Source organism: Typopeltis vanoorti, chromosome 1 (genome assembly GCF_054136105.1).
Source record: "Typopeltis vanoorti isolate ZY-2024b chromosome 1, IOZ_Tvanoo_1.0, whole genome shotgun sequence".
NCBI lineage: Eukaryota > Metazoa > Arthropoda > Arachnida > Uropygi > Thelyphonidae > Typopeltis > Typopeltis vanoorti.
In genome coordinates this window covers 161,193,543-161,218,395 of record NC_143549.1, presented here as the reverse complement: position 1 = coordinate 161,218,395, position 24,853 = coordinate 161,193,543, and the positions used below count along the sequence as shown (strand labels likewise).

The window sequence follows — 24,853 nt, the reverse complement described above, 5'->3', positions numbered from 1 at the left end:
TCTCTCACAACATCACTTTTTTTATTCTCACAGGATTATGGTGAAGATATGTGCCTTCACAAGCTGCTGTATTCTAATGCAGAATGGTCAACCTGTACTTTGGTGGTCAGATATATTTTCTGTATTATTATTATAATGGATAATAGTCCAATGCACAAACATCCTAATGATCATGAGTGTTTTTAACATGTTGAAAATAACAGTTGGCTGCATTCCAAGTTTATTAAGTACTACAGCTACACAGCTCTCATAATCTTCCCACTTCATGTTAATACATACAGCTACACAGTTCTCATAATCTCCCCACTGAGTGTTAACCCATGCTGGCTGTGCACAGCATCACTAATGGAACCATGCTTGCAATTCTGTGGCAGCATAGGAAGTGTGCAGACGTTGTTACAATATTTATTGCAAGGCTGTGTATATTTGTGTTGATAGTTTGGATTTCCCATGATAAATATTATGCCTCCATGGAGTTGCCTGTGCAATAGCAATAATAATTATTATCTTCATATATTCAAAATTAATATTTGTAAAACATTTGCATATATATCAATGATAAAGAAATAAACATAAATGGGTAGTTACCAGTTGAAAAGCCAACCAAAGCATGCTCTCCTCCATCAAATCCAGCTATCCACCATTCATTAATTGGTCCCAATCCTCGTGCTGGAATTCCTCCTAACAGTAAATTTTACCTTAGTACACTTCATAAGGAAGAAATGATTTTCATCCCACAAATATTTCATATTTATAAATACATTACATGTTGTCTAAATATGATCTATAATGTACTTAATAAACAAGGAAATCAAATTTTGATTCATTTTTATGATTCATTTCTATCTGTGTTGATATCAATTAAACATAGCTCTGGAAATGAAAATTTATGAAACGCATAAATAAAAACTACGACAGCTTCATGTTTTGAATGGGAACAACATACCTCACTATTATAACAGGAATCTATACAGAAGATTATAAAAAAATGGCTAATTCTACAAAAATCACTCTTTTATCACACATATCATGCATGGTGATAATTTAATTTACATAATCACTAGAATTTATGAAATGCATGAAGAGGAAAAGAACTGTGGGGCTGGCAGGTTAGATGTCCACAGAACTCAAATCACATTAAGTAGAAGAAGAAACTTAAGTTGCAGGTCTTAGCAGCTTCTGGACTTCCCTAAGAAAGTTTAAAGCTCATCACAAAAACTGGTGACAGCATACGTCTACACCATTGACATCAAGGTCCGCATTACTGAGCTGGAAGAATTAAGGACTGTTCTGGCAGAAAAATCAAGAAGAAAAACCATCAACTTTATTCAACAGGCTTAAATCCCAGCAGCAGCGTAAAGCATAATTATCTGTAAAGTAAATGAGAATCACCCCACCAAACAAAATAAATCAGGATATAATGGGCTTGCACATGAAAATCACCTCAGAAGAATCAATGAGGATTACCTCATATTGGTAGGTGATTTTAACTGCACTCCAGATCCTGCAATGGACAAACAACAATGCCAGGAACAACTGCTCTCACTAGCTCAGCTTCTCCAGGATGTAAAAAATGACTACAAGCTGACTGATATCTTCAGACACCTATACTCACATGAAGAATTGTTCTCCTGGAGGGATAAAGGTAGTCTGGTCCTACAAAAGTGTTATACAAGAATGGCTCGATAGTAATATGTGTGATATGTGACTCTTCATAAGGAGTATCACATATCATCCATCTCATGCATCAGATCATAATTCCATCCTTCTGAGCATCTGCTTCCCTGGAGGGGAGGAGTATATTGGACCGTTAACAACAGCTTACTACTGGACACAAAATATCTCAAAACCTACTAAATCTATATTGTTACTCTCATCAGAGACAAGCTTACTTCCCAAACAATTTCTGATTGGTGATCATAAGGCAAAAGTCAGGGTATTTACTCAAAAGTACGGTCACCAGAGGAATTTAAATAGACATTCAGTCTTAAATAATCTGCAACAAAATTATTACATTAGCCAGACTCTGGGGAATACCAGTCCATAGAAGCCACCATAAGCTCACATCTAGAACACTCTGCAAGAGAAGCACTAATAAGAACACTATGCAGGTACATTAACTTCACAAGGTGCACCCACAAAGTATTTCTTTACACTGGAAAAACGACAAGTGTACCATCATTTCTGCTATAACAACAGACAGTGGAAGTATCATAGAAGATCATGATGAAATTCTCATATATGACTTGAAATACTATAAAAACTTATACCAAGCTAACCCAACAAGCCACAAGATGCCAATGATATAATTCTCTCTTCTGTGAAAAGACTCTCACCAGAGATGCAGCATAAGACAGAACTTCCCAACATGCTACATGATTCAACAACTGCCTGCACCTCTTTACCAAAAGATGAATCTCCTAGCATAGACAGGCTGGCTCACTACTGAATGTTAACAGTTCTGGGAACAGCTTGGACCTATCCTCAACAGCAGCTTCCCAAACTGTGGGCTGCATCCCCATTTGGGGGGCCGCTAGTTTTGCTGAGTCGCGGGAGGCATGAAATAATGAAAACAAATTTAAAATGTTTTAAGACTAAGCGTGCCATGTCAAATGTTTTTGTAAGATGATAAAAATGTAATATTTGCATTTAATTTTTGCGATATTCGCTGTGTATGTTTTGTATTGAATATAAATATTATATAAATATTATAATAATATATATCTGTATTACGAATTTTGTTTTCGATGGGGGCTGTGAAATATTTCAATTTTTCCAAGGGGGCCTTTACATCGATAAGTTTGGGAAGCACTGCTCTACAGAATATATACATATCAAAGATGAATGGCTTCCCACTATATGACAACATCTGTTATTAAGTTTATCCCAAAGAAAGGCGACACTACAAAATTAGAGAACTTATGACCCATCTGTTATAAATGCTGAGTGTAAAATAATATCAAAAGTCATGGCCAACAAACTTAAACCAACATGAATGAAATAATAGACAGTTCTATCCCAGGACGATCTATCCACGAAAACCTACACCTCATAAGGGATCTGATATGCATAGCTAACAACAACAACAGTGTAACAAAGGATCATGTAACACTAGACCAAGAAAAAGCTTTTGACTGTATTGAACATCCCTACCTATTCAACTGCTTGAAAGCCTTCAGTTCTGGATCCTGTTTCATTTAATCAATTAAGATTAACATCTTAATCAAATAAATGATGCCAGATTCAAAACTTTATACTAAAGCACACTTTTGCATGAAAATAAACAACAGGCTCGCCATATCTGTACAATACAGTAGAGGTATTAAACAAGGCTGTCCTCTTCCCAATCATCTTTTTTGCATAGAGTAAACAAGTTGCTTAGGGCATCCTACCCTAAAAATTCTCCTTGCCACATCATCAGCATATGTTGATGATGTTCAGTTATATATTTCTATAACATACAAACAGCATATCAACAATATCAAACTGCCTCAGAAGCAAAACTAAATGCACATAAAACCACAGGACTGTGGTGTCGCAAATGGAAAAATCAAACCAACTTTTCTATGTCAGGACACTGGTCTGTAGAGAGATACAAATACTTCAAAGTTTACCTAGGAAACATGCCCTCTTAGGTGGATAAGAACCGGCATACACTGATTAAACGTTTCAAGCAAGTACTAAGAAAGTAGGCAGCAATACAAGCCTTTGCTTCCACAAGAGAGAGAGAGAGCAATAATAGTTAATCAACCTTCTATCAATTCATGTTAAACCAAACAAACTGGCTTTTCTACTCCAAGCTAAGTACTTCTCTTAAAGAAAGACAAAACTTGACATCTTGACCACAGGATGTTTCACACTTACGTTTTCCTTAATATCAACAACAGGAAATGGTACATAAATGCACCACTGAATATATTTTCAGCTCTGCCACTAGAAGTCTCTCTTTCTCCACAGCCTAAAGAATGACAAAAGCTCAGGTGCTAGTCAGTCTAACCAAGTTCTACAAAGATGCCCTTCGAATATGGAAGAAGTTAAACCTCCAGCACATTGTGAAGTGAAGAGTGCATCCCTTCTTGAAATCCTCATGGAACCCATCTTCCACAACATGATGGTAAGAAACCTCATCACTCAGAGAGAGATTTTCTTTCCTCCATGGAGCACCTCTTTACCAAAAGCTGGCAAAACTTATATCATAACAGAAGAGGGGGGGTTCAGGCCTCCTGAGGCAGAAGATCTGGCACCTATCTTTCTGATTAAAACCAACAATGCATGGGAGAAATTTACACCCTACAATATAAACAAAATCTACAGCACTCTAATACAATGATCCAACCAAAGCACGTCATTGGGCAATCCTGTATCACCCTACTAAATACTAATTCACTGGGTCCAACCATATCACACAAGAGCCACCTAACTCAACACCGATATGCGGTGGAGAATGTGGATCAATGTTCTACCCATTCCAGCTATATTATAGAAATTCAACCTGGATCTTTCACATAACTGTCTGTTCTGCTACCAAGCAAGAACAGTATGGCATATCTACTTAGAATGCCCCATGAACACCAAACGAATCCATTCATCTCAGGAAACAGTAGCCTTAACCTGTGGTGGTCTCCACACCAAAGAGGAATATCTCAATCTTTTGCACAGAGTCAAAAAACTGTTCAATCTGCAACTACCTCTTCGTCACTGTGAAAGCAGTAATTTCACTGATAAAGTTGACTGAACATCTCTTTGAAGCCTTTAAACAAAAGGTGGGAAGTCGTATCCTACATGAGCATCATCACTACAGGCAGAACAACACTCTCTAGACCTTTCCACCAATTGGAATCCATAGAATCAACTCCTGGCTGAGCAAAGCAACTGCATGAGAGTCTATTTTTCAATATAGAAGTGACATGATTGCTCCCCTTCGGAAATATATATACAGTCATACCCTGACTTATGCTACCCCGACTTATGCGAATCCGGAGTTATGTGGTTTCTTATATGTACGTATTCCTGTCCCGCTTCACCACTAGTCGTATCTTTCTGGCGCCGGCCGCATTCACCAGTGTCGCGCATGCTGTGAACAAGCACTGACGTGTTTCCCGCGGTCTCCATTCATACACGATTTTTATAGTCAACAAACCTTGCAACTGTTTAATGTTATGTTTGTGATAAAAATTTCATCATATAAAAAATAATAATGTCATCCAAAAGAAGCAAGTCCGATTCTTCTACAGCTAGCAAGAAAAGAAAAACATTGACTTTGGAAACAAAACTCAACGTCATTAAGGATTTTGAAGGCGGAATGAAAATTTGTGAGCTAGCAAAGAAGTTCGATCTACAGGAATCCACAATAAGAACAATAATAAAAAGAAAGGTTTACAGATTTTGGAGGACATAGATCTAACGAGGAACGAATTGTAGCCACAAGGTAAGGAATAAAAAAATCATTAGCTTCTTATGAAGAAATTTTGCGGGACAAGTAAAGGATATAATGCCATCAGATGAATCTATTAGATTTTATGAAACCATCGACATCAAAATCGAAAAACTACAATTATGATTAATTTCTTAAAAAATATAGGTGTTTTTGTAAACCTTTGGTCCCAATTGTATGTTTGTATATATAAATTACATGCAAAATTATACCCGACTTATGCGAATTCGACTTATGCTCTTTTTGTTGGTCCCACCTACCGCATAACTTCAGGATTTGACTGTATATATATAAAATTCATGCTTAACAGCATGAATAATGATCATCTTTAACTTCCATGTAAATATGTAATATTGTCTTATATCAATGGTTATTTTCATACAAGTTGTAGTATCACATTATAATAACTGTTATTGGTCTTCTTCTTATGTGCTTTATGCCATCTATTTGGGGTTGGTCTTGCAAGTCCTCTTTTTCCATTTCTTAAGTTGCTCCATTCTTCCAAGTCTCTTCTCACCACTTCTCTCTCTTTCTTTCTCAGTGTACCTCTTTCCATCCACATTCAGATTCATAATCCTATTGACACTTTCTGCTGTACTGAGCCCTGTTCAATATGTCCAAACCATCTTAACCTGTTATCCCCCATTTTTCCAACTACTGGTACCACTCCAAAACTACCTCTGATAAATTAATTTCTAATTTTATCCTTTCTCGTTATTCCGCACATCCACCTTAACATTCTCATCTCTGCCACATTCATCCTTTGCTCATGAATTTTCTTTACAGCCCAACATTCTGATCCAACAACATGGCAGGCCTCACAATTGATTTATAGAACTTCCCTTTTAGATGAATCGGGACATGCTTGTCACACAAATCGATGCTGGCTTGTCTCCTCTTTAACCAGCCCGTGCTAATTCTTCCAGTCACCTCTTCATCAATCTCACTATCTATCTGTAACACTGAGTCTAAATACCTAAACTTTCCTTTCCCCTCTAAAATATAGTTTTTGATCATTACTGAGGTATTCTTTTTACCATTTCTTTCTCCACTAAAACAGTACTCCATATATTCTGTCCTACTCTTAATCCATTACATTCCAAGGCTTTCCTCCACTCTTCCAATCTGAAATTAGTCCTCTCTCTCTCTTGTATCCTCAATCAAAACTACAGAATCTGCAAATATCATACACCTTGGCACCTCTCTCTCTGCACCAATTCAGTAAGATCATCTAATATCAATGAAAACAAATATGGACTTAGGGTACATCCCAACTCTCACTGAGAAATATTCAGTGTCACAAGAGGAACTCCTTACAGATGTTACCGCCTCATTGTACATATCATGAATGATGCAGTTATAGTTAAATGGGACTGATTTTCATTGCAGTGCTCTCCAAAGCAATTCTCTTGGAACTCTTATCATATGCTTTCTCAAGATCTATGAATATCATGTGCAAGAGTTTCCTTATTTCACTACACTTCTCCATTAGTTCCCATATGCAAAAAATTGGTTCACTTGTTATCCTTCCGGGCATAAAGCCAAACTGATTTTCTGATACTGAAGTTTCCATCCTAATTCTTTTCTCTACGACTTTCTCCCAAGCCTTCATGTCCCTCAAAAGCCTGATACCTCTGTAGTTTGTACAATCTTGGATATCTCCTATATTTTTATAAATTGGTATCAAATTAAGTAAAATAAAATAAATACCTGGATAGATAATTGAGAGAGAGAGAGCAAACAAAAATGAACAAAGAAATTATCTGATATGATCATAAACGTTTCCTAATATACAATGAAGAAACAATATTATAATAATGATGATAATCTCAACATGCAGCAAGCTCAGTCAAGTTTTGTGCAGTTCACCTAATGTTATCCCCCCCCCCATCCCATGAAATGGCCAGCACACCATCAAGTTGCTGGTCCTGTATATGCTTTACTAGTTTTTTTTGTTTCCTTTTATTCTTTAATTTTCAGTTTTTACAAATTTTTGGTTTCATAATCTATAGTTCATTCCATTCGTCATCTTGCTTGTTTATATTCGTCTTATTTTCAACTGTTCAAAGTTACCTATCTAAATTCACAAAATCGAGCATTATTCTCAACACCTTTCTCACACTGAATGTTCTGACTCATCAAGTTCAATTCCAGTCTTGTCATCCCTACTTTCTGAAACTACATAAACAGCTCACACTAATTATGAATACTGCTAAAATAGTGTCAGCACTCATTATATCAGAATCAGAAATACTAAGTGGATCGAGTGTAAAGAGTACACTATTTTTTTAGGAAGGATAGAGAGGATAGGAGAGGAGGGGCATGCTGCTAATAATATCAGATGACTTGAATCCAGTTAGAGTTGAGACCTATGATTGTAGTAGTAGTACTACTAACAGTATTTCAAGTGACAGTGAGTTTGAAGCCATCTGGTGTGAGGTGGAATCCAACAAGATTAATTACATAGTGGGGTGTTGTTACAGACCTGGTGGATCTGTTGCTAGTGATGAAGAAATGCATTACCAAATAGACAAGATGACTGCAAAAAGAGGAATCATAATCGGTTACTTTAATTATCCAAATATTGATCAGGTGGCAGTAGAATCTCATCAGAAGAATGAAAATGCATTTATTGAATTGTTGCAGGACAACTTCCTCAAGCAGCATGTGACAGAAGGAACTAGAGGTCGAACAGTGTTAAATTTGGTTACAGTGTCAGAGGGCATTTCACTTAAAAACATAAAACTATTCTGCCTAAGGTTGGTGACAGTGATCATGCGGTACTCACCTGGGAAGTGACTAAGTTTATAAATGTTCCATTCAGAAAAAGTTACATGCTGAACTACAAAGCAGGAAATTATGACCAACTTAGGAGTATACTCAGTTCAGTGGAATGGGATTGGCTGCTGGGTGGGAAGAATATCAACAGTGTATTGAAAGCATTTAAACAATACTTAAATCACATACGGGCAACCCCCGGCCCACAGGCCGGATCTGGCCCTAATCTATTTCAGCGAAGTTTGTCTGATTCATGGTGGGAGAAAACATTGTGTATTCTACTAACTCACATTAAGCTGACGTCATATGACTTGCACAAAACACACTATGTTTTCTCTTTCTCACTTTGACTAGTGGCATGTGTGAACGTGTTATAACGTGTCAGTTCAGTACTTGTGTTGGTGTTGTGCTTTGTTCAGTGCCTGCATTGATGTTATGTTCTGTTCGGTGCCTGCGTTGATGTAGTGTTCTGTTCAGTGCCTGCGGGGTAGAAGACACTTTTTTGAAAATCGCTTATAAATTTGGGACAATATCACGGGTTATTGCAAAAAAAAAAAAAAATAGATGCAGAGAATCGTCAATTTCAAGACAACTGGATGGAGGATTATTATTTTATTCTGAATAAAGTTTTGCCTGTATGTTTGCTGTGCAACGAATCCATATCCGTCAACAAAGAACACAACTTGAAGAGACACTTTACTTCGAGACATGCAGATCACCCAAAAATTTATGGACAACTACGAAAAGATGAAATACAGAAGTTGAAGAAGAACTTGGATACCCAGCAGCAAATGTTCAACAAGCAAAGAATGCAGCACCACAGCATTGTCAAAGCCAGCTTTGTGGTAGGCGAAAAAATCCCTAAGCATTCCAAGTCATTTGGTGAAGGAGAATTTATCATAGAATGTCTGCTAGATGTTGCAAGTATATGTCCTGAAAAGAAAAAATACTTCGAGAATATTCATTTGTCGAGATGTACTGTTGTCTGATGGATAGAAATTATGGCTGATGATATCAAAAAAAGTTTAAAAGAGAAGATTGCTAGACTGGAAGCATTTTCAATTGCTTTGGATGACAGCACTGATGCCTCCGATACAGCACAACTAGCAATATTTATCTGAGGAGTTGATGCAGATTTCAACATCACAGAAGAATTATTCGCATTTCGGCGGTTAAAAGGAACAACTACTGGTGAAGATATATTTGAAACAGTCAACACAGTCTTCGAGAGATTTGGACTTAAATGGAGTTCACTATCTGGCATATGCACTGATGGAGCCCCTGCAATGGTTGGTGCACAGAAGTGATTTATTGGAATAGTTCATGAAAGAGAAATAGAACTAGATCCATCTGGAAAATTTAACAAATTTTCACTACATTATCCACCAACAAAATCTGTGTGCAAAATCGATTAAATTCACAAATGTTATGGAAGTTGTAGTAACCAGTATTAACTTTATTAAGTCACGTGCACACTTAATCATCGCCAATATAAGGAGTATTTGGCAGACCTATTTTCGGATTATGAAGATGTGTCTTATTATTGTGAAGTGAGATGGTTGAGTAAAGGTAAAATGTTAAAACGATTTTATGATCTGAGACAAGACATTGTCTCAGATCATAAAATCAGATCACTGATTTTATGTCCATAAAATCAGATCACAGATTTTATGGACATAAAAGGAAACACAATTAACCAAGTAAAAGATGATGAGTGGGTGTGTGATTTAGCATTCCTTGTAGATGTCACCGGATACCTAAATGAACTGAATTTTAAATTGCAAAAACAAGGACAGTTGGTTCATGAATTGCATGGACATGTCAAAGCTTTTTGTAATAAACTAAGATTGTTGGAAAGTCGGATAAGAGCTAAAAATTGTTATCATTTTCCTACTCTAGCAACTCATAAAAATATCCCTTATAATTGTTATGGAGATGAACTGAAGGCACTCATAGAGCAATTTGATACAAGGTTTGCTGACTTCAAAAACAAAGACTCCACATTCACTATATTTGCTTGTCCTTAACTTATTGAGCTTCAGGCGGATTTAGTGCTAAAATAAAATCAATTTAACAGCATTGCTTTGACGGATTTTTATAAATTTTATTTCATGGAAGAATATACAAATTTGCGTGCCATTTTTCATGAAAAATCATTTGTCTTTTCGGCAGCACATATATGTGTGAACAGTTTTTTTGAGGATGAAATACAATAAATCAAAAATTCGGACAAGAATAATGGATGAAAACCTCAATTCTATGCAATTATCCATAAGTAATATTAATGTCAATATTGATAGTTGAAGTCTCGTAGTTGAAGTACAAGGCCAATCTTCACATTAAATTGTTATGTCGTTGATTATATTATAAAATTTATGTAGAGTTTTATACCAAAGCATTATATTATAAATAAATGAAATATGAAGTAGCAACTTGTTTTAATTCATTTAATATTAATTTATTTTATTTAATAATTTGGTCCGGCCCTGGATTTGGAGACAGAATGATAATTTGGCCCCCGAACTAGTAAAGGTTGCCCATGCCTGACTTAAATGATGCAATATCAGAGTGTGTCCTGAGAATTCAAAGAATAGGAGTAAAATGATGTGTAATCTTATTAAGCAACAGATTCGTGAGAAAATATTGACATGGGAGGAACACTGTGTACATAAGGATGATGTGTATTATGAAAATTATAAGCAGCAGGCTAAAAGGGTCAACTGTTGTATGGAAGGCAAAATCTGAGTATGAAAAGAAACTGGCTCTGCATGCTAAAAACAACCCACAAGAATTCTATCGATATGCTGCAAGTAAAAGAAAGAACGAATATGAAAGAATAACTCTTCTAAATGCTGGTGGAATGAGGGTTAGGTTACAGATGCAGAAGAGGTTGTTCAACTAATGAGTGCCAATTTTGTTAAAGTTATTAACCTGGTGTATGTGACACTGAGATATCAGAACACTCTTTTAGTAAATCTGCTAAAAGAGTTCAGCTGAACTGGCTATTTCTTTGACTGGGCTGTTTAATATAAGTCAGAACAGGGAATACCAATCCATAGAACTAGACAGAATGTATGATAATTCCATTGCAGAAGGGTGGTGCGAAGACTGATGTATCTAACTATCAACCGATAGTATCTCAGGAGTGGTGGTGGAAGATTCTGGAAAACTTGGTCAGGGCTCGCATTCAGAAATGGGTTGACAGTGAATCTCTACATTGCAACGAGCAACATGGATTTACAAAAGAAATGTCATGCTTTAGCAACTTGCTCACATTCTATAACAATGTTACCACTGAACTAGACAAGGGGAATGGATACACCATGATACTTTTGGATTTTGATAACGCTTTTGACAGAATACAGCATGGTAGACTGTTGCATAAGTTGGAGAATATGGGGTTTCGATTATAGAATATCAACATGGATAAGATGATCTCTGACTGACAGATGTCAAAAAAAGTGGGGGATGCGAGTCTGCAAGATTTAACGCTTACATCACATTCTAAATGACTTTGAATGAGAATGTCCATTCTCATATAGCCCAGTGTTGCTTCTACACCCATGGGGTCCACTTGCAGAAGCATGACGCCGTGGTCTCCTTTCTGAAAAACCGCTCTAAGAACAAAAGTTGGGAGTCTGCAGTGGAACCACACTATAGGACCTCCACGGGTTTGAGTAAGCCAGACATGGTGATTAAAAGAAATGGTGACATTTGGGTAGTTGACGCCCAGGTGGTGGGAACAGGGTGCCCACTAGCCATAATAATAAGGTAAGCTATTATAAGAATAACCAAGAGCTAGTTAGTAAGATATGGGAGGAGCATGGGGCAACTACGGGGTTTACCAGTGCTACCATCTCTTTAAATGGTGTATGGTATGCAGATAAGTATAATGACTTAAAACAGCTTGGGTTTACGCAGAAGGATATAAAAGTTCTTTCCTTGAGGGCCCTACAGGGCACACTGGTGGAATGGTGTTACCACCAGAGAATGACTACAATGATAACTAGAACAGGTATAGGGTAAAGCACTTGTAAAGGTATCAATTCTGGACATGACGTAAGGGTAGTACTGCACATAACCAGTACAAAGATTAATAATAAAAAAAAAAAAAGTGATCTATCACAAGGATCAGTGCTTGGTCCACTGTTATTCAATCTATACATTAATGATATTAGGAAGGATTTGACAAGCGACATACAGCTATGGAATAGCTGTATGTCGCTTGTCAAATACAGCTGTATGGAATAGCTCATCTGCAATACAATTATCTGTAGGTTTATTTATAAACCTACAGATAATTGTATTGCAGATGAGCTATGGAATTTTTATATTTTTATTGCTTTACATAAGACCAAATATGGAACTTTTTATGCCACTTCAACCTCCATAAGCATGGCAGTGGTCTCACACTGAATAATGAAATTAATCTTGTCATAGGCAAAATTTGAACCTGCAGCCTGTTTTATGGAGAAAATATGGTTCGTGAAAAATTCATTGATAGGAAAATTCATTCCATGAACAGAAAAAATTAGCTGAAAATGTTATTCACTAAAAACTTGAAACAATATTTTATAGATTCTGATATATGAAAAGTAAATGCAGTGCGAGATATATTTCACAAAATATAATTTATTTTTTATGTACTTAGGTATTATTTATTGAGAGTTTGATAATGTTTTTATTGTTATACAGTGAAAGTAACACTTAATTGATTGATGAGTTTCCTCATTTCTATTTCATCTTAAAAAGTTGTAAATGATACTACATGTTCTGTTGATGGAATATTTACAAAACTGGAATAGGATCGTTTAGGGAGAAAGGGCACCATGTTTAAGAATATTTATTCTGTGAACAATTCACCAATTCCCTGTGCATTTAGACACCTATCCAAATGTGATATATACATACAGGGTGTTCGGGATAAATTTGACATATTTATAATTAATTATATTTTTCCGTAAGTTACATGTATTAACACACACTTCTCTTCATTTAAAAGTTTGGACCTTTCTTCATTCATATACAAGATGTTAGAAAGGATGGATAGCTGGAACCCACCTGAATCATGGAAGAGAATAACTTGTATCATGATGATTCGTGCCCGCCATCAAAATAAGGATATTACGACTGCTGCCCAATGCTCCCTGAATACAGTAAAAACAATCAGGCATGAACTAGAGACTTGCAATGGTGACTACGAGGATGTAGCAAGAAGAAAGATCCCTAGCAGACGATCTGATTGCGTTCGTACAGCAGAATTCCTCGCAAATCTGCAGGAACAGGTGTTGAAGAACCCTGGCATTGGAATTCGGGCTTTGTTCGTGGAGTTGCTAACTGTAGTCAAGCCCTGGATAACAAGGGTAGCCAATGGTAGGCCGTATGTATGGCAGCAGGATTCGGCCCCTTGCCACACCTCTGGGAAAAGTCAAAAATGGTTGTCTGAAAATTTCTACGACTTCACCAGTCCAAATGTTTGGCCTCCAAACTCCCCAGACCTTAACCCCATGGATTATTTTGTATGGGGCGCAGTTGAAAAAGACACCAATCGCACTTCCAGTAATACAAAAGCCCAGTTAATGGATAAAATTAAAACAGTTTTTGCGGCCCTTCCCAGGGAGACTGTAGCATCAGCTTGTTCGAGGTTCCGAAGCAGAATTGAAGCTGTGATCGATGCTAATGGTGGTTATTTTGAGTAAATCTTGTTGATAGTATTGTAATTAACTCTGCCTGTAATGTTTTTTTGTCAATTCATTAAATTTAATAGATACAAAGAAGATTTTCTTTTTCCTTACGAAACTGTCAAATTTATCCCGAACACCCTGTATATATATACATACACATAGGTGCGTGTGTGTATATATGGCATAACGGATTTACTCAGCTGAGAGACTTTTTTTTTTTTTAAATATGTATATATATATATACACATACATATAGACACCCACATATATACATATATACACACACCCACACAAATGCACGCATATACGTGACATGCACATATGTATATACGTGTGTGTGCATGCGAGCGCATATCTATATACACATATATATATATACTTGGGGGGGGGGCTCCGCCCCCTGATACATTATTTATGCCAAAATAATTTCTTAATTTATAATGATCAGTTTCACTTTCATTATCGAAAAATTATAAATTATTTCATACAATTATCTTGAAAAAGAGGATTTGAATTATTTTAAAAGGAAAGGTGCATATGCATTTCATAATCTTCTTTTTTTTTGGATGGGGGGGGTATAGACCTATTTAATCTGCAGATATTTCAGAGAATTTATTTCATAACTCGTTCGCAAAACAATTGTTACAAACGAAATCACTTGGGGAACATGCCCATTCATTTTAGTGTAAAATAGCAAAGGTTTAGTTACTTTAGTCATCTAACCTAGAAGAAAATGTTATGTCTGCTGATATTAGAATCTTATGTGAATAATTTTTTCTGCCAAGATTTCTCTATTCGTTATAATGTAACCAATTTCCAGATTTTTTCCCTCCTGCATACTCCATGTTATATGCAGTGATTTCTTCTTTGTACTACAAGAAAAAAAATCAGATAACAGAAGAAAAATATGTAATATATATTTTCTTTTCCGCCGGCTGAATTTACAATGTTCTTTCTTTGTGTTTTGAAGAGAAAGCGCAAATGATTTTTTCTTACTATTTTTGCATTATAAAGCTGATATAATTATAAGAGTGATATTTTACCGTTTTTCTCCCACATGAGAAACTGAAATACGGTAGTAATAATATTGTTGATTCTGTCAAACTTCATTGTAGCAGAAATATTTATTACGAAACTGTGTTTATATATATATACGAAACAAGAAATTTGGAACCCATATCACATCAATGTTGAGTGTTGGCAAGGTGAAAATGTTCACGTTATTATTTATATATTTTATTTATTTTTTATTTTTTTGGTGAAATAGTTTACCTGGAATACTCTTTCCAGTTCAAGAGGAACTGGAAAGAACATTCCAGTTCCTGTTATATTTTATTCCTTCGAAAATACGAAAATATCATTCTGTGTTATAAAAAGAACTTAAAAATTCGCCTTCAAGATGAAAAGGACATTCAGGTATCCCTCTATCAATATTTGTAGTCCTGAAAAGGACTGTTTTGATGGCCCTGAAAAGAAACATTTTTATTTCATACTGTTCAGAATTTAAAATTCTTGAACAGTGTGAAACACCCTAAAGCAAGGATAAACACACAAAGAAGTTTTACACTCAGGGCAGCAGATTTTTGTTTCCTTTCTGACATTTTTTTTTTTATTACATACATAATATTTGCGGGCAAGTTTTTTTTTTATTAGCCGTTGGTGGTAGATTTTTGGGATAATAGTTGGAGTTAGCAGCATTCAACCTCAGATGTCTGACAGGATTGCCTGTTTTTCTGCTTGGTGCATGTAGCAATGCTTTCACAATTTCTATTCTGTATTCTAGATATGTTACGGTAGACAAACATTTTTTCTTGTGCAGGAGGAAACTGTTCCAAATAACAAAATCCAATATATGTCCTAACACTTTTTGTAATATTTTTTGTGCTGTTTCCTGATTACAAATTAGAATGATAGCTGCTGATCGCACCTGTCGACTCCACCCATAGTGTCGTTGTATGCACACATAGCAATGGGTTTTTCTTTCTTCAAACCATGCTTCTCTATGGATTCAGTTAATGGACTGTGCAGGAAAGACAGCAGAAAAACATCTTGATTGTTTTTCCAACATAGTGCAAAGACTTTCCCCTTGCTGATAAGATCGGATTTCCCACTTCGAAAGCTTTCCTGAAGCCAGATCTATAGGCATGTTTTGCCTTTTTGCATTTACAGTACCATAACTATCTGTAGAATGCTGTAAAACTTTTTAAAATAATGAAACCTGTGGTGAGATCATAATTAAAAGAAACACACGTATTAACCACAGTAAAAATTATTTAATTGTAAATATTTCATCCGAAGGACATCAAAAAAAAAAAAAAAAAAAAACTAATAATAATTATTTAACACAATGTTGTATGACAATTTCCCATACTTTAGGAATCGTAAGAACATCGCAGTTTAAACTTGGTCTGTGTAGTAGGGCTTCAGAACTTTCTTTGTATAAACATTCATGTTTATATAAAGATCTATGTAAAAGTTTAGACTTTTCCCAATGGATCCTATGGCTTGGATTTTCAATTCAGTGTTCAGAGAGACCAGATTTCTGTGGTTTAAAAAGGCAAATGTAGTCTTGATGTTCAGAGATGCATTTCTGAACAGACCTACCTGTCTGTCCAAAGTAAGATAATTTGCAAGAGCATGGAATCTCATAAATGCCAGGCAACGTTTGAGGTGAGAGTTTGTCTTTAGGAGAAGGTAACAAGTTGTAAATTTGGTTGATAGGTTTGTAAGTAGTGGCAAAATTGTATTTCTTCATAATTTTAGAAAGACGTTCTGAGATGCCTTTAACGTAAGGTATGGGAATCCTATGGACTTCTTCCTGTCTGGTTTGATGTGTGGAAAAGTGACTGATGATTTTTTGAGTTGTTTTAGGATTATATCCATTTAGGATGGCTGTATTTTTGATTACTTCTAATTCTTGGTTTAAAGATTCTTCAGGGGAGCAGAATTTGTGTGCTCTGGAAACTAGTGATTTAATAATGCCAGATTTCTGAGATGGATGATGAGCGGAAGAATTGTGAATGTAGCGACCTGAGAATGTAGGCTTGCAAAAGACAGACGTGGCGATTGAACCATCTTCTTTTCTTTGGATGTGTAAATCCAAAAAGGAGATACTCTGTGGAGATTCTTTTTCTAACGTAAAGTTGATGCGATGATGAAGAAGGTTAATTTTATCTAGAAACAGTTGTAATTCATGTTCGGGATGATCCCAGACTGCAAATACATTGTTGACATATCTTAACCAAATTTTTGGTTTGGGTTCAAAAGTGAATATTTTTTTCCTCAAGGTGTTCTAGAAACAAGTTTGCTAGGTTTGGTGATAAAGGAGATCCCATTGCTGTTCCTTCTTCTTGCTTGTAAATTTGACCTTTTCAGGTGAAGTAACCTTCAGGGAAATTCTTTAACTGTTCTTGATGCCTATGACAAAATAAGGGCATTAGAGGAAAAACTGGTTTTATGGATTAATTATGTAAAAGACAGACAATTTGCACATTTTCCAACATTGGAATCCTATTTAGTGGAAAATGATATCTTTGTTGATTCTGAGTTTCTGGAAAGGGTTTGTGACCACCTCAAAAATCTGAAATGGAATTTAGAAACATATTTTCTGAATAACTTTTATAAAAAATTTCTGCGCAATCCATTTCTGGCTTGCAGTCATGAGAACGACTTTTCGTTATAGAAAAAAAGAACAGTTAATTGAAGTATCAAGTGACAGTGGACTTGAAATGCAATTCCGTGATCTTGGTTTTTGGCTCGATTTTGGGGCTCATCTTCAGTGAGACGTGAATTTCCCAAATTATCTGAAGAAGCATTGAAACTCATCATGCAGTTTTCTACAATCTATCTTTGTGAGAAAGGATTTTCATTGCTCCTTCAAATAAAAACAAAATACAGAAATCATCTTCATGTGCGTGTGTTGACCTTCGACTGAGGTTGACTAATATTGGGCCAGATATCCAGCAACTCTGAAAGGGCCAAGAAGCTCAACCATCTCATTAAAAGTAAGTACAGTGGTATCTTACTAATCCGAACTAATAAAAACCGTGCTCGTTCAGATTGGCTAAAAGTTCGGATTACCAAACTTCCCCCAAGAGACAACAATAACTAGGTTTTAAGACACAAATAATCAGATTCTAATGGTACATCAATGATAGAAAAAAAGTTACTGTACTGTAATGTAAAACAAAAAATGATACAGTACACAGGTTTATTTTAGTAAAAAATTTAATTTCTTGTACCAGTATTGTTGAGGATTCTGATTTTATAAAATTGCATAGTTCGGTACGTAACTTAATTTGCGTAAATAATATCACTTTCTTGTACACAACACAAAAAACGTTTCACAAAATAACACAGAAAAGAAGGTTTTTATTTCTTTGTAACTGATTTTCTTTTGTTTCTTAGAAGTTTGTTTCTTCGAAGCTAAACTTTTTTGAATGCTTTTTCTCAGAGCTGCATTAGCAATAAAATTTTGTGGAATGGCGCAAAATGGATTGGTGTCGAGGCTAGCTGGTGAACGGACGTGCTATCGGAGAGCTCCTGAGAGATTTGTGTTTTTTGTTGATTTATTGATGTTTTGGATTCAATTTAATGGACTTAAGTGTGTAATTTTGGTATATTATTGGAGCTTTATTAGCGTGGTTAGTGTACTAAAGGGTTTTATAACATAATCTATGTCGGGAAGTCGCCGCTAGATGAATTCGTAATGTGTAGTGTTCGTGCAAGCTCCAGATAAGATAAGTATCATTTTCAGTTATCGATACAAATTACTTAATATCGTGTAGTTTTGTTTTGTTTGCCTTGCATATTTTAGTGCGTTTATTTTTGGTGTGTTATAACGTATAATTTGACAAAACATGTTGAAATAAGTATGGCACCTGTGCGAAGGAAAATGGCGGCCAGTAATGAAGGTTCGCCATCGTTATCAAAGAACGGTAGCATAAAAGAAATGAGTCGGTGTACTAGCTGTGAAATGTACGCTTTGCGGAGTGCGGTCGGAGTGTGGTTAGATGATAATAAAGGATTGAATGTGTGTAGAAAATGTAGGGAGAATGAGGAATTGAAGTGTATTTCGGATCGTGAGTGTGATATTTTTGTCAACCTTCAGAATGAAGGAAATAGCGATATGACAAGAAACGGCAAGGTTGTACATGAAAATTGTGAGAGTGTGAATGTAGAAAGTGTGAATGATAGTATAAATGGTTTCTCAGAGAACAAAAAAGATGAGATAGATGAATTGAGTGAGATCGCGTTGTTGAATACTGCGATAGAAAGAGCAAAACAGCAGCTAGAGTACATGAACAAAAGTAGACTGAATGAACCAACCAATAATAAAAGGTATGACAGGAAAAATAGACGTATGAATGTGAACATGAACAAAATGAAGGATAGAGTGCTGTATGGAGACTCGTTAGTACGAGGTGTGTTAGTAGAGGATTTGACAAAATCGTACCAACCTGGTGCGACCATAAAGGACGTAACTGCGTCTATTAGAGAGCAAAAGGAAAGGGTGAAAGAAATGATTGTTGTGGCAGGTACGAATGATTTGAAAGGAGATAAAATGGAAATGATAGAAGACCTGAATGAATTGTTTGAGGTAGCAAAAGAAAAGAGTGAGAGAGTTCGAATGATTAGTCTTTTGCCACGGTATGACAGTGAAATGTTTAAAAGGAGGGCTATAATTGCGAATGACTTTATGCGTGGGTTATGTATGACGCGTGGTGTGGAATTTGTGGATGTGTGGAGTGAGTTTGATGGGCGAAAGGATCTATATAAGATGGATGGCTTGCATTTGAATGGTTACGGTGTAAGAAGACTTGAGAAAGTGTTGCTGAATGTAGTGGATGTGCAAATTCAGGGAAACTAGATTTGTTAAGGGGGGGGAGGAGTAGAGATACAGTCCTTATGGAGGCAGTTGAATGTAAGAATGAATATAATATGCCAGAGCAAATAAGGACAACAAATCTGAGTGGGATAGTTAATATAAGGCATCAAGGTAGGGTTGGGGCTAATGGGGGTCTTAAATTCATGTACACTAATACTAGGAGTATTAGGAACAAGAAGGAAGAGTTTTTGGCCATGGTTGGCACTTCCAGACCACAGGTTATAGGTATTAGTGAAACATGGCTGACTGTAGATGATATAACTAGTAGGATTGAATGCGATGGGTATAGTGTGTTCAGGAATGACAGAGAGAATAAAATGGGGGGAGGAGTATTGTTGATGATAGCCGATGAGCTCCAGCCAAGGAGAATAGAAGTTGAATTGCAGGATAGAGAAAAGAGCACATTTGAGGCCATTTGGTGTGAGATTGTGGCTAGCAGAACTAAATATACAATTGGGTGCTGCTATAGACCAGGTGATGGAAAAGATGGTGGTGACAGTATGCACAAGCAAATAGAAGAAATGGGTGGAAGGAGGGTGATTATTATGGGAGATTTCAACTATGGTCGCATTGATTGGAGTGAGGAGAGGACACACGGGAGGAAGGAACTGGATTTTATGCGGTTATTAAGGGATAACTATCTGCGACAGCATGTAATGGAAAATACTAGGGATCAGAGAGTGCTTGACCTAGTAATTACATCTGAGGATTTGGCTGTAACAAATATGACCACATTGCAACCAATCGGTGAGAGTGATCATAGGGTCTTAACTTGGGAGGTGGCTAAAGGTGTAGAATTTTCAATTAAGACAGGGTACATGTGGAATTATCGGGCTGGAAAGTATGACAAGCTTAGGAGTTTGATTGGTTCAGTGCCATGGCATGTACAACTGCAAGGACTAGAAGTTGATAGTGCATGGGAGGTAGTTAAGAAGTGCTTGCATGAAGCAATAGCTGACTGTATACCTAGAGTCCGAATAATAAATCAAGTAGGGGTTAAATGGATGAATAACACCATTAAGCTTGAGTTGCAAAAAAAGAAACAACTATGGAGGGAATTTAAGGAGAAGGGTGACCGGCAGGCACATGAACGGTATAAAGCGCAGGCCAGAAGGGTGACGAGTGTGGTAAGAAAAGCAAAAAAGGATTACGAAAGAACATTGGCCATGCAGGCTAAAGAGAATCCTAAACAGTTTTTTAGATATGTAGCAAGTAAAAGAAAAATGTACATGGCAGATTGATTTTAAAGAATGCCGATGGTAGGGAGGTAACTGAATCAGTTGAGATAGTTGAGTTACTGAGTGAGCACTTTGCAAAAGTATATGATCCAGGTGGTGACATTGCAGAAACGAATAAACCACTAGATTATACGGGAATTGTGGTTAATGAAGTGGAGGTGAGTAGTCTATTGCATAACCTCAATGTCAATACATCTGTGGGATTGGATGGTATACCAGCTCGTTTTGTACGAGAAGCAGCTAAAGAATTGTCAGTACCCTTGACCATTTTGTTTAATTTAAGTCTCGGGTCTGGGTTAGTCCCGAGCGGGTGGAAAGAGGGGAAAATAGTTCCACTGCATAAAGGTGGTTCCAAGACTGCTGTTGTAAATTACCGACCGATTAGCATATCAGGAATCATTGTCAAGGTCTTAGAGAAATTGGTCAAGAAAAGAATACAGGATTGGATAGATGAAAATGGGATATTGTATGGGGGACAACATGGTTTTGTGAAGGGTAGATCATGCCTCAGTAACTTGCTCACGTTTTATAACACAGTGACAGCTGAACTGGATAGGGGTAATGGGTTTACAGTGATACTACTGGACCTTGCCAAGGCCTTTGATAGGATACCACATGGAACCCTAATCAGTAAACTGGAGCAGATGGGTATAGATATAGAGTTGGTGAGATGGATAAGAGGGTGGTTGAAGGAGAGATATCAAAGAGTGGTTTATTCAGGAGTGGAGTCTAAAAGACGTCATGTGACTAGTGGAGTGCCACAGGGCTCTGTTCTTGGACCACTGCTTTTCAATTTGTTCATCAATGATATTGGAAAGGATCTGAGAGGAAGTGTGTGTTCACTTGTTTGCTGATGATGCAAAGTTGGGTAGAGCAATTGTGAGTGCACAGGATGTCAAAATTTTACAGGATGATTTGGATAGTTTGGAGGACTGGGCTAGGAAAAATGGATGTCAATTTAATGTGGCAAAGTGTAAGGTTATGCACTTTGGGGTGAAAAGAATAGCAGCAGTATATCGCATTGGTGGAACCATACTCCAGGAGATTGATGAGGCCAGGGATTTGGGAGTGTTGGTGGATAGGGAATTGAAGTTTAGGGGGCACATTGCAAAAGTAACTAAAACAGCTCACCAAATCACTTGGCTTCTGAAAAATACTTTAACATGCAGAGACGAACAAGTTGTTGTTCCTCTGTATCGAGCCTTGATAAGACCCCATCTGGACTTCTCTGCCCAGCTATGGGCACCAGGGTTTCTTCGTGATGAGGAGGAAGTGGAGAGGGTCCAGAGACGAGTGACCAAGATGATAGCAGGTCTGTGGAATGAACCTTATGAGAATAGGTTGAAGATTTGTGGGTTGCAGAAATTGGACGATAGGCGAAGGAGGGGTGATATGATTGAGACATTCAAATTACTGAAGGGTTTCTATAAGATTGATCCAGAAGATATTTTTGAAAATATGACTGGTGGTGGGAGGACTAGGGGCCATGCATGGAAGCTGGGCAAGAGCGTGGTTGACAAGGGTGTTAGAGCTAGGTTCTTTACTTGGAGAGTGGTAAATGAGTGGAATAAGCTTCCAGAGTCTGTTGTGGGTGCTACGACCGTGAATGAGTTCAATGCAAGGTATGATAGATACTGTGTGAATGTTGAATAGTTGTTCTTGACATGATGTTAGGGTCTCCCTCGATGAGTCTGTCGACTCCTTGGAGTTTCCCGGAACAATAATAATAATAATAATTCTGCTTAGCCCATTCTATACACATATTAAAACTGTTAGCTGCCTCTTCATGTTTTACTTTTTTTTTTCTTCGAGTTCTTCATCGTTATCATTGTCTTCTAATTCATTAGAAGATGATGATGACGATGATTCTACATAATACATCACAAATATGTAGCATCATTTTTATAATTTCAGGATCTAATTTGATTTAGATTTCACTTTCGGTTCTACCTGTAATCCATTCCGTAACATCTGTTTCTGAAATTTCATCATCTGGATTTATATTTTTAACCAAATTTTATACTGTACAGTACGTACTGTACAGTATAAAAAAGCAAACGTGAACACACAATACATCAAAATAGGCCTCCAATATAACCATACAATCGACAGTATGAAAAAAAAATACTGTACTGTAATAATAATAAAATAAATAATAATAGTTAAAATAATAATTATTAAATAAAAATAATAGTACACACAATAATAATAAGTAATAAATAACACTTTTTTTCTTCCAAACCGCAGTTCAGATTACTGGAGGGTTCGGATTAGCGAGATACTACTGTAGTAACATGATCATATCATATTATTTATTTATTTAATAAAAATTACAACTTTGTTAAATGATGATAGACTTTTAATTGTTTACTTCCACTTTAATCATGTTTCCAGATGTATTCAAAACATGCTTTTAGATTTATTATGTTATAAATACCTACCTAGGTTGTTAAAAAAATCACAGAAAGTAAAAACACATATAGGGAAATAAATTAAAAACACTGCTTATTTTTCAAGTAAAACTTTAATTCCAACATTCTAAAATGTTATTTTTCTTGCTTTTCTGTTCACAAAATCGTTGATGACATTGTCGAAGTCAATTTCATCACTCAGTTCCTGTTTTATGCAGTATGGCAAGATTTCTTAAACGCTAAAAAAGTGCCCCTGGGCAGATCACGCTACCCCCCCCCCCCCCAGCTACGCCTCTGTAACTTTATGGTCCGTAATATTGTTTTAGCATTTTACTGGTTCTTGGGCTTAGAAAGGTTGAGAAATACTGGTATAAATCATTCCAATATTTCCTGCGTATTTTAAATTACTAAAGAAATTTTAAAACATGAGTGATGGTAGAAAGTGACTTAGTGGTAGTGAATATAAGAAGAGGAGAAAAGAAAAGGAAGTGAAAATTAATGAAGTAGTATCAAAGACAAGAAAACTGGATAGTTTTTTTGTGTTGGTATCTGCTAATAGTACGTGTGATTTGGAAAAAGAACAAGAAGTGGTTGAGGAGATGGAAATTGAATATTTCAAATGACCTGCTTACAACAAATCCCAACAATTTGGAAGCACAGATGATAGTGAGTAATGACCCAGCTGAATGGATTCTAAATGATGTAACATGCAAGCATATAGCAGTTAACGGGTTTCCACAAAATTTAGATAGTGATCTTTCAAAATCACAAAGAGCTTATCCTGAAAAAGTAAGACATGTTTCTAAGAAACTCATTGAGAGGAATCTGATTAATGGCACAAAAATAATAAGATATTTTCTTGTTTACTCTCCTAGTACCGGAAAGATCTTCCGTGTGCCTTGTTGCCTTTTTGGTGGAGGGGGGGGGCTGACGATAGTCACTCTGTCAGTAGATTTAATCACTGGAAAAATACAGAAGCACGAGTGATTCATCATGAGAAAACAACTAGTCGTATGAACTGTCTGATAGCTCTGAAACAAAGAGCAAATCTTGCAGGGAGAATTGATACAAATAACTTACAAATAACTCAGCAACTGGAAGAAGAAATTAAGTACTGGAAGGCAGTGTTAAAATGAGTAGTTGCAGTTGTAAAACCATTGGCCAGTATAGGACTTGCTTCGAGGGGAAAGGATGACATTTTCGGATTTATGCATAATGGAAATGTAATGATGTGTCTAGAGTTAATTAATGAATTTGACCCCTTTCTTGCTGAGCACATCGCCAAAAGCAGGAAAAAGGAAAAGGTTTCGTTTCCTATCTTTCCTTAGTCATGTATGAGGAATTTATTAAAATAATGGGCGAGAAAATAATCAAATTTATTGTGGAAGAACTGAAAATAGCTAAGTACTATTCCATAAGTG

At 36.4% G+C, this 24,853-nt stretch overlaps 1 protein-coding gene across 2 annotated transcripts in view; it reads right to left on the bottom strand.

Moving 5' to 3' along the window:
• The window catches only part of LOC150110586 (DNA (cytosine-5)-methyltransferase PliMCI-like), a 678,915-nt gene that overhangs the window by 466,700 nt on the left and 187,362 nt on the right, over window positions 1–24,853 (bottom strand). For both annotated transcript variants that reach the window (XM_090399829.1, XM_090399828.1), the window contains exon 9: window positions 589–681. In XM_090399829.1, coding sequence (XP_090255955.1) covers window positions 589–681 — 93 coding nt within the window. The remainder of the gene's footprint in view (window positions 1–588; window positions 682–24,853) is intronic.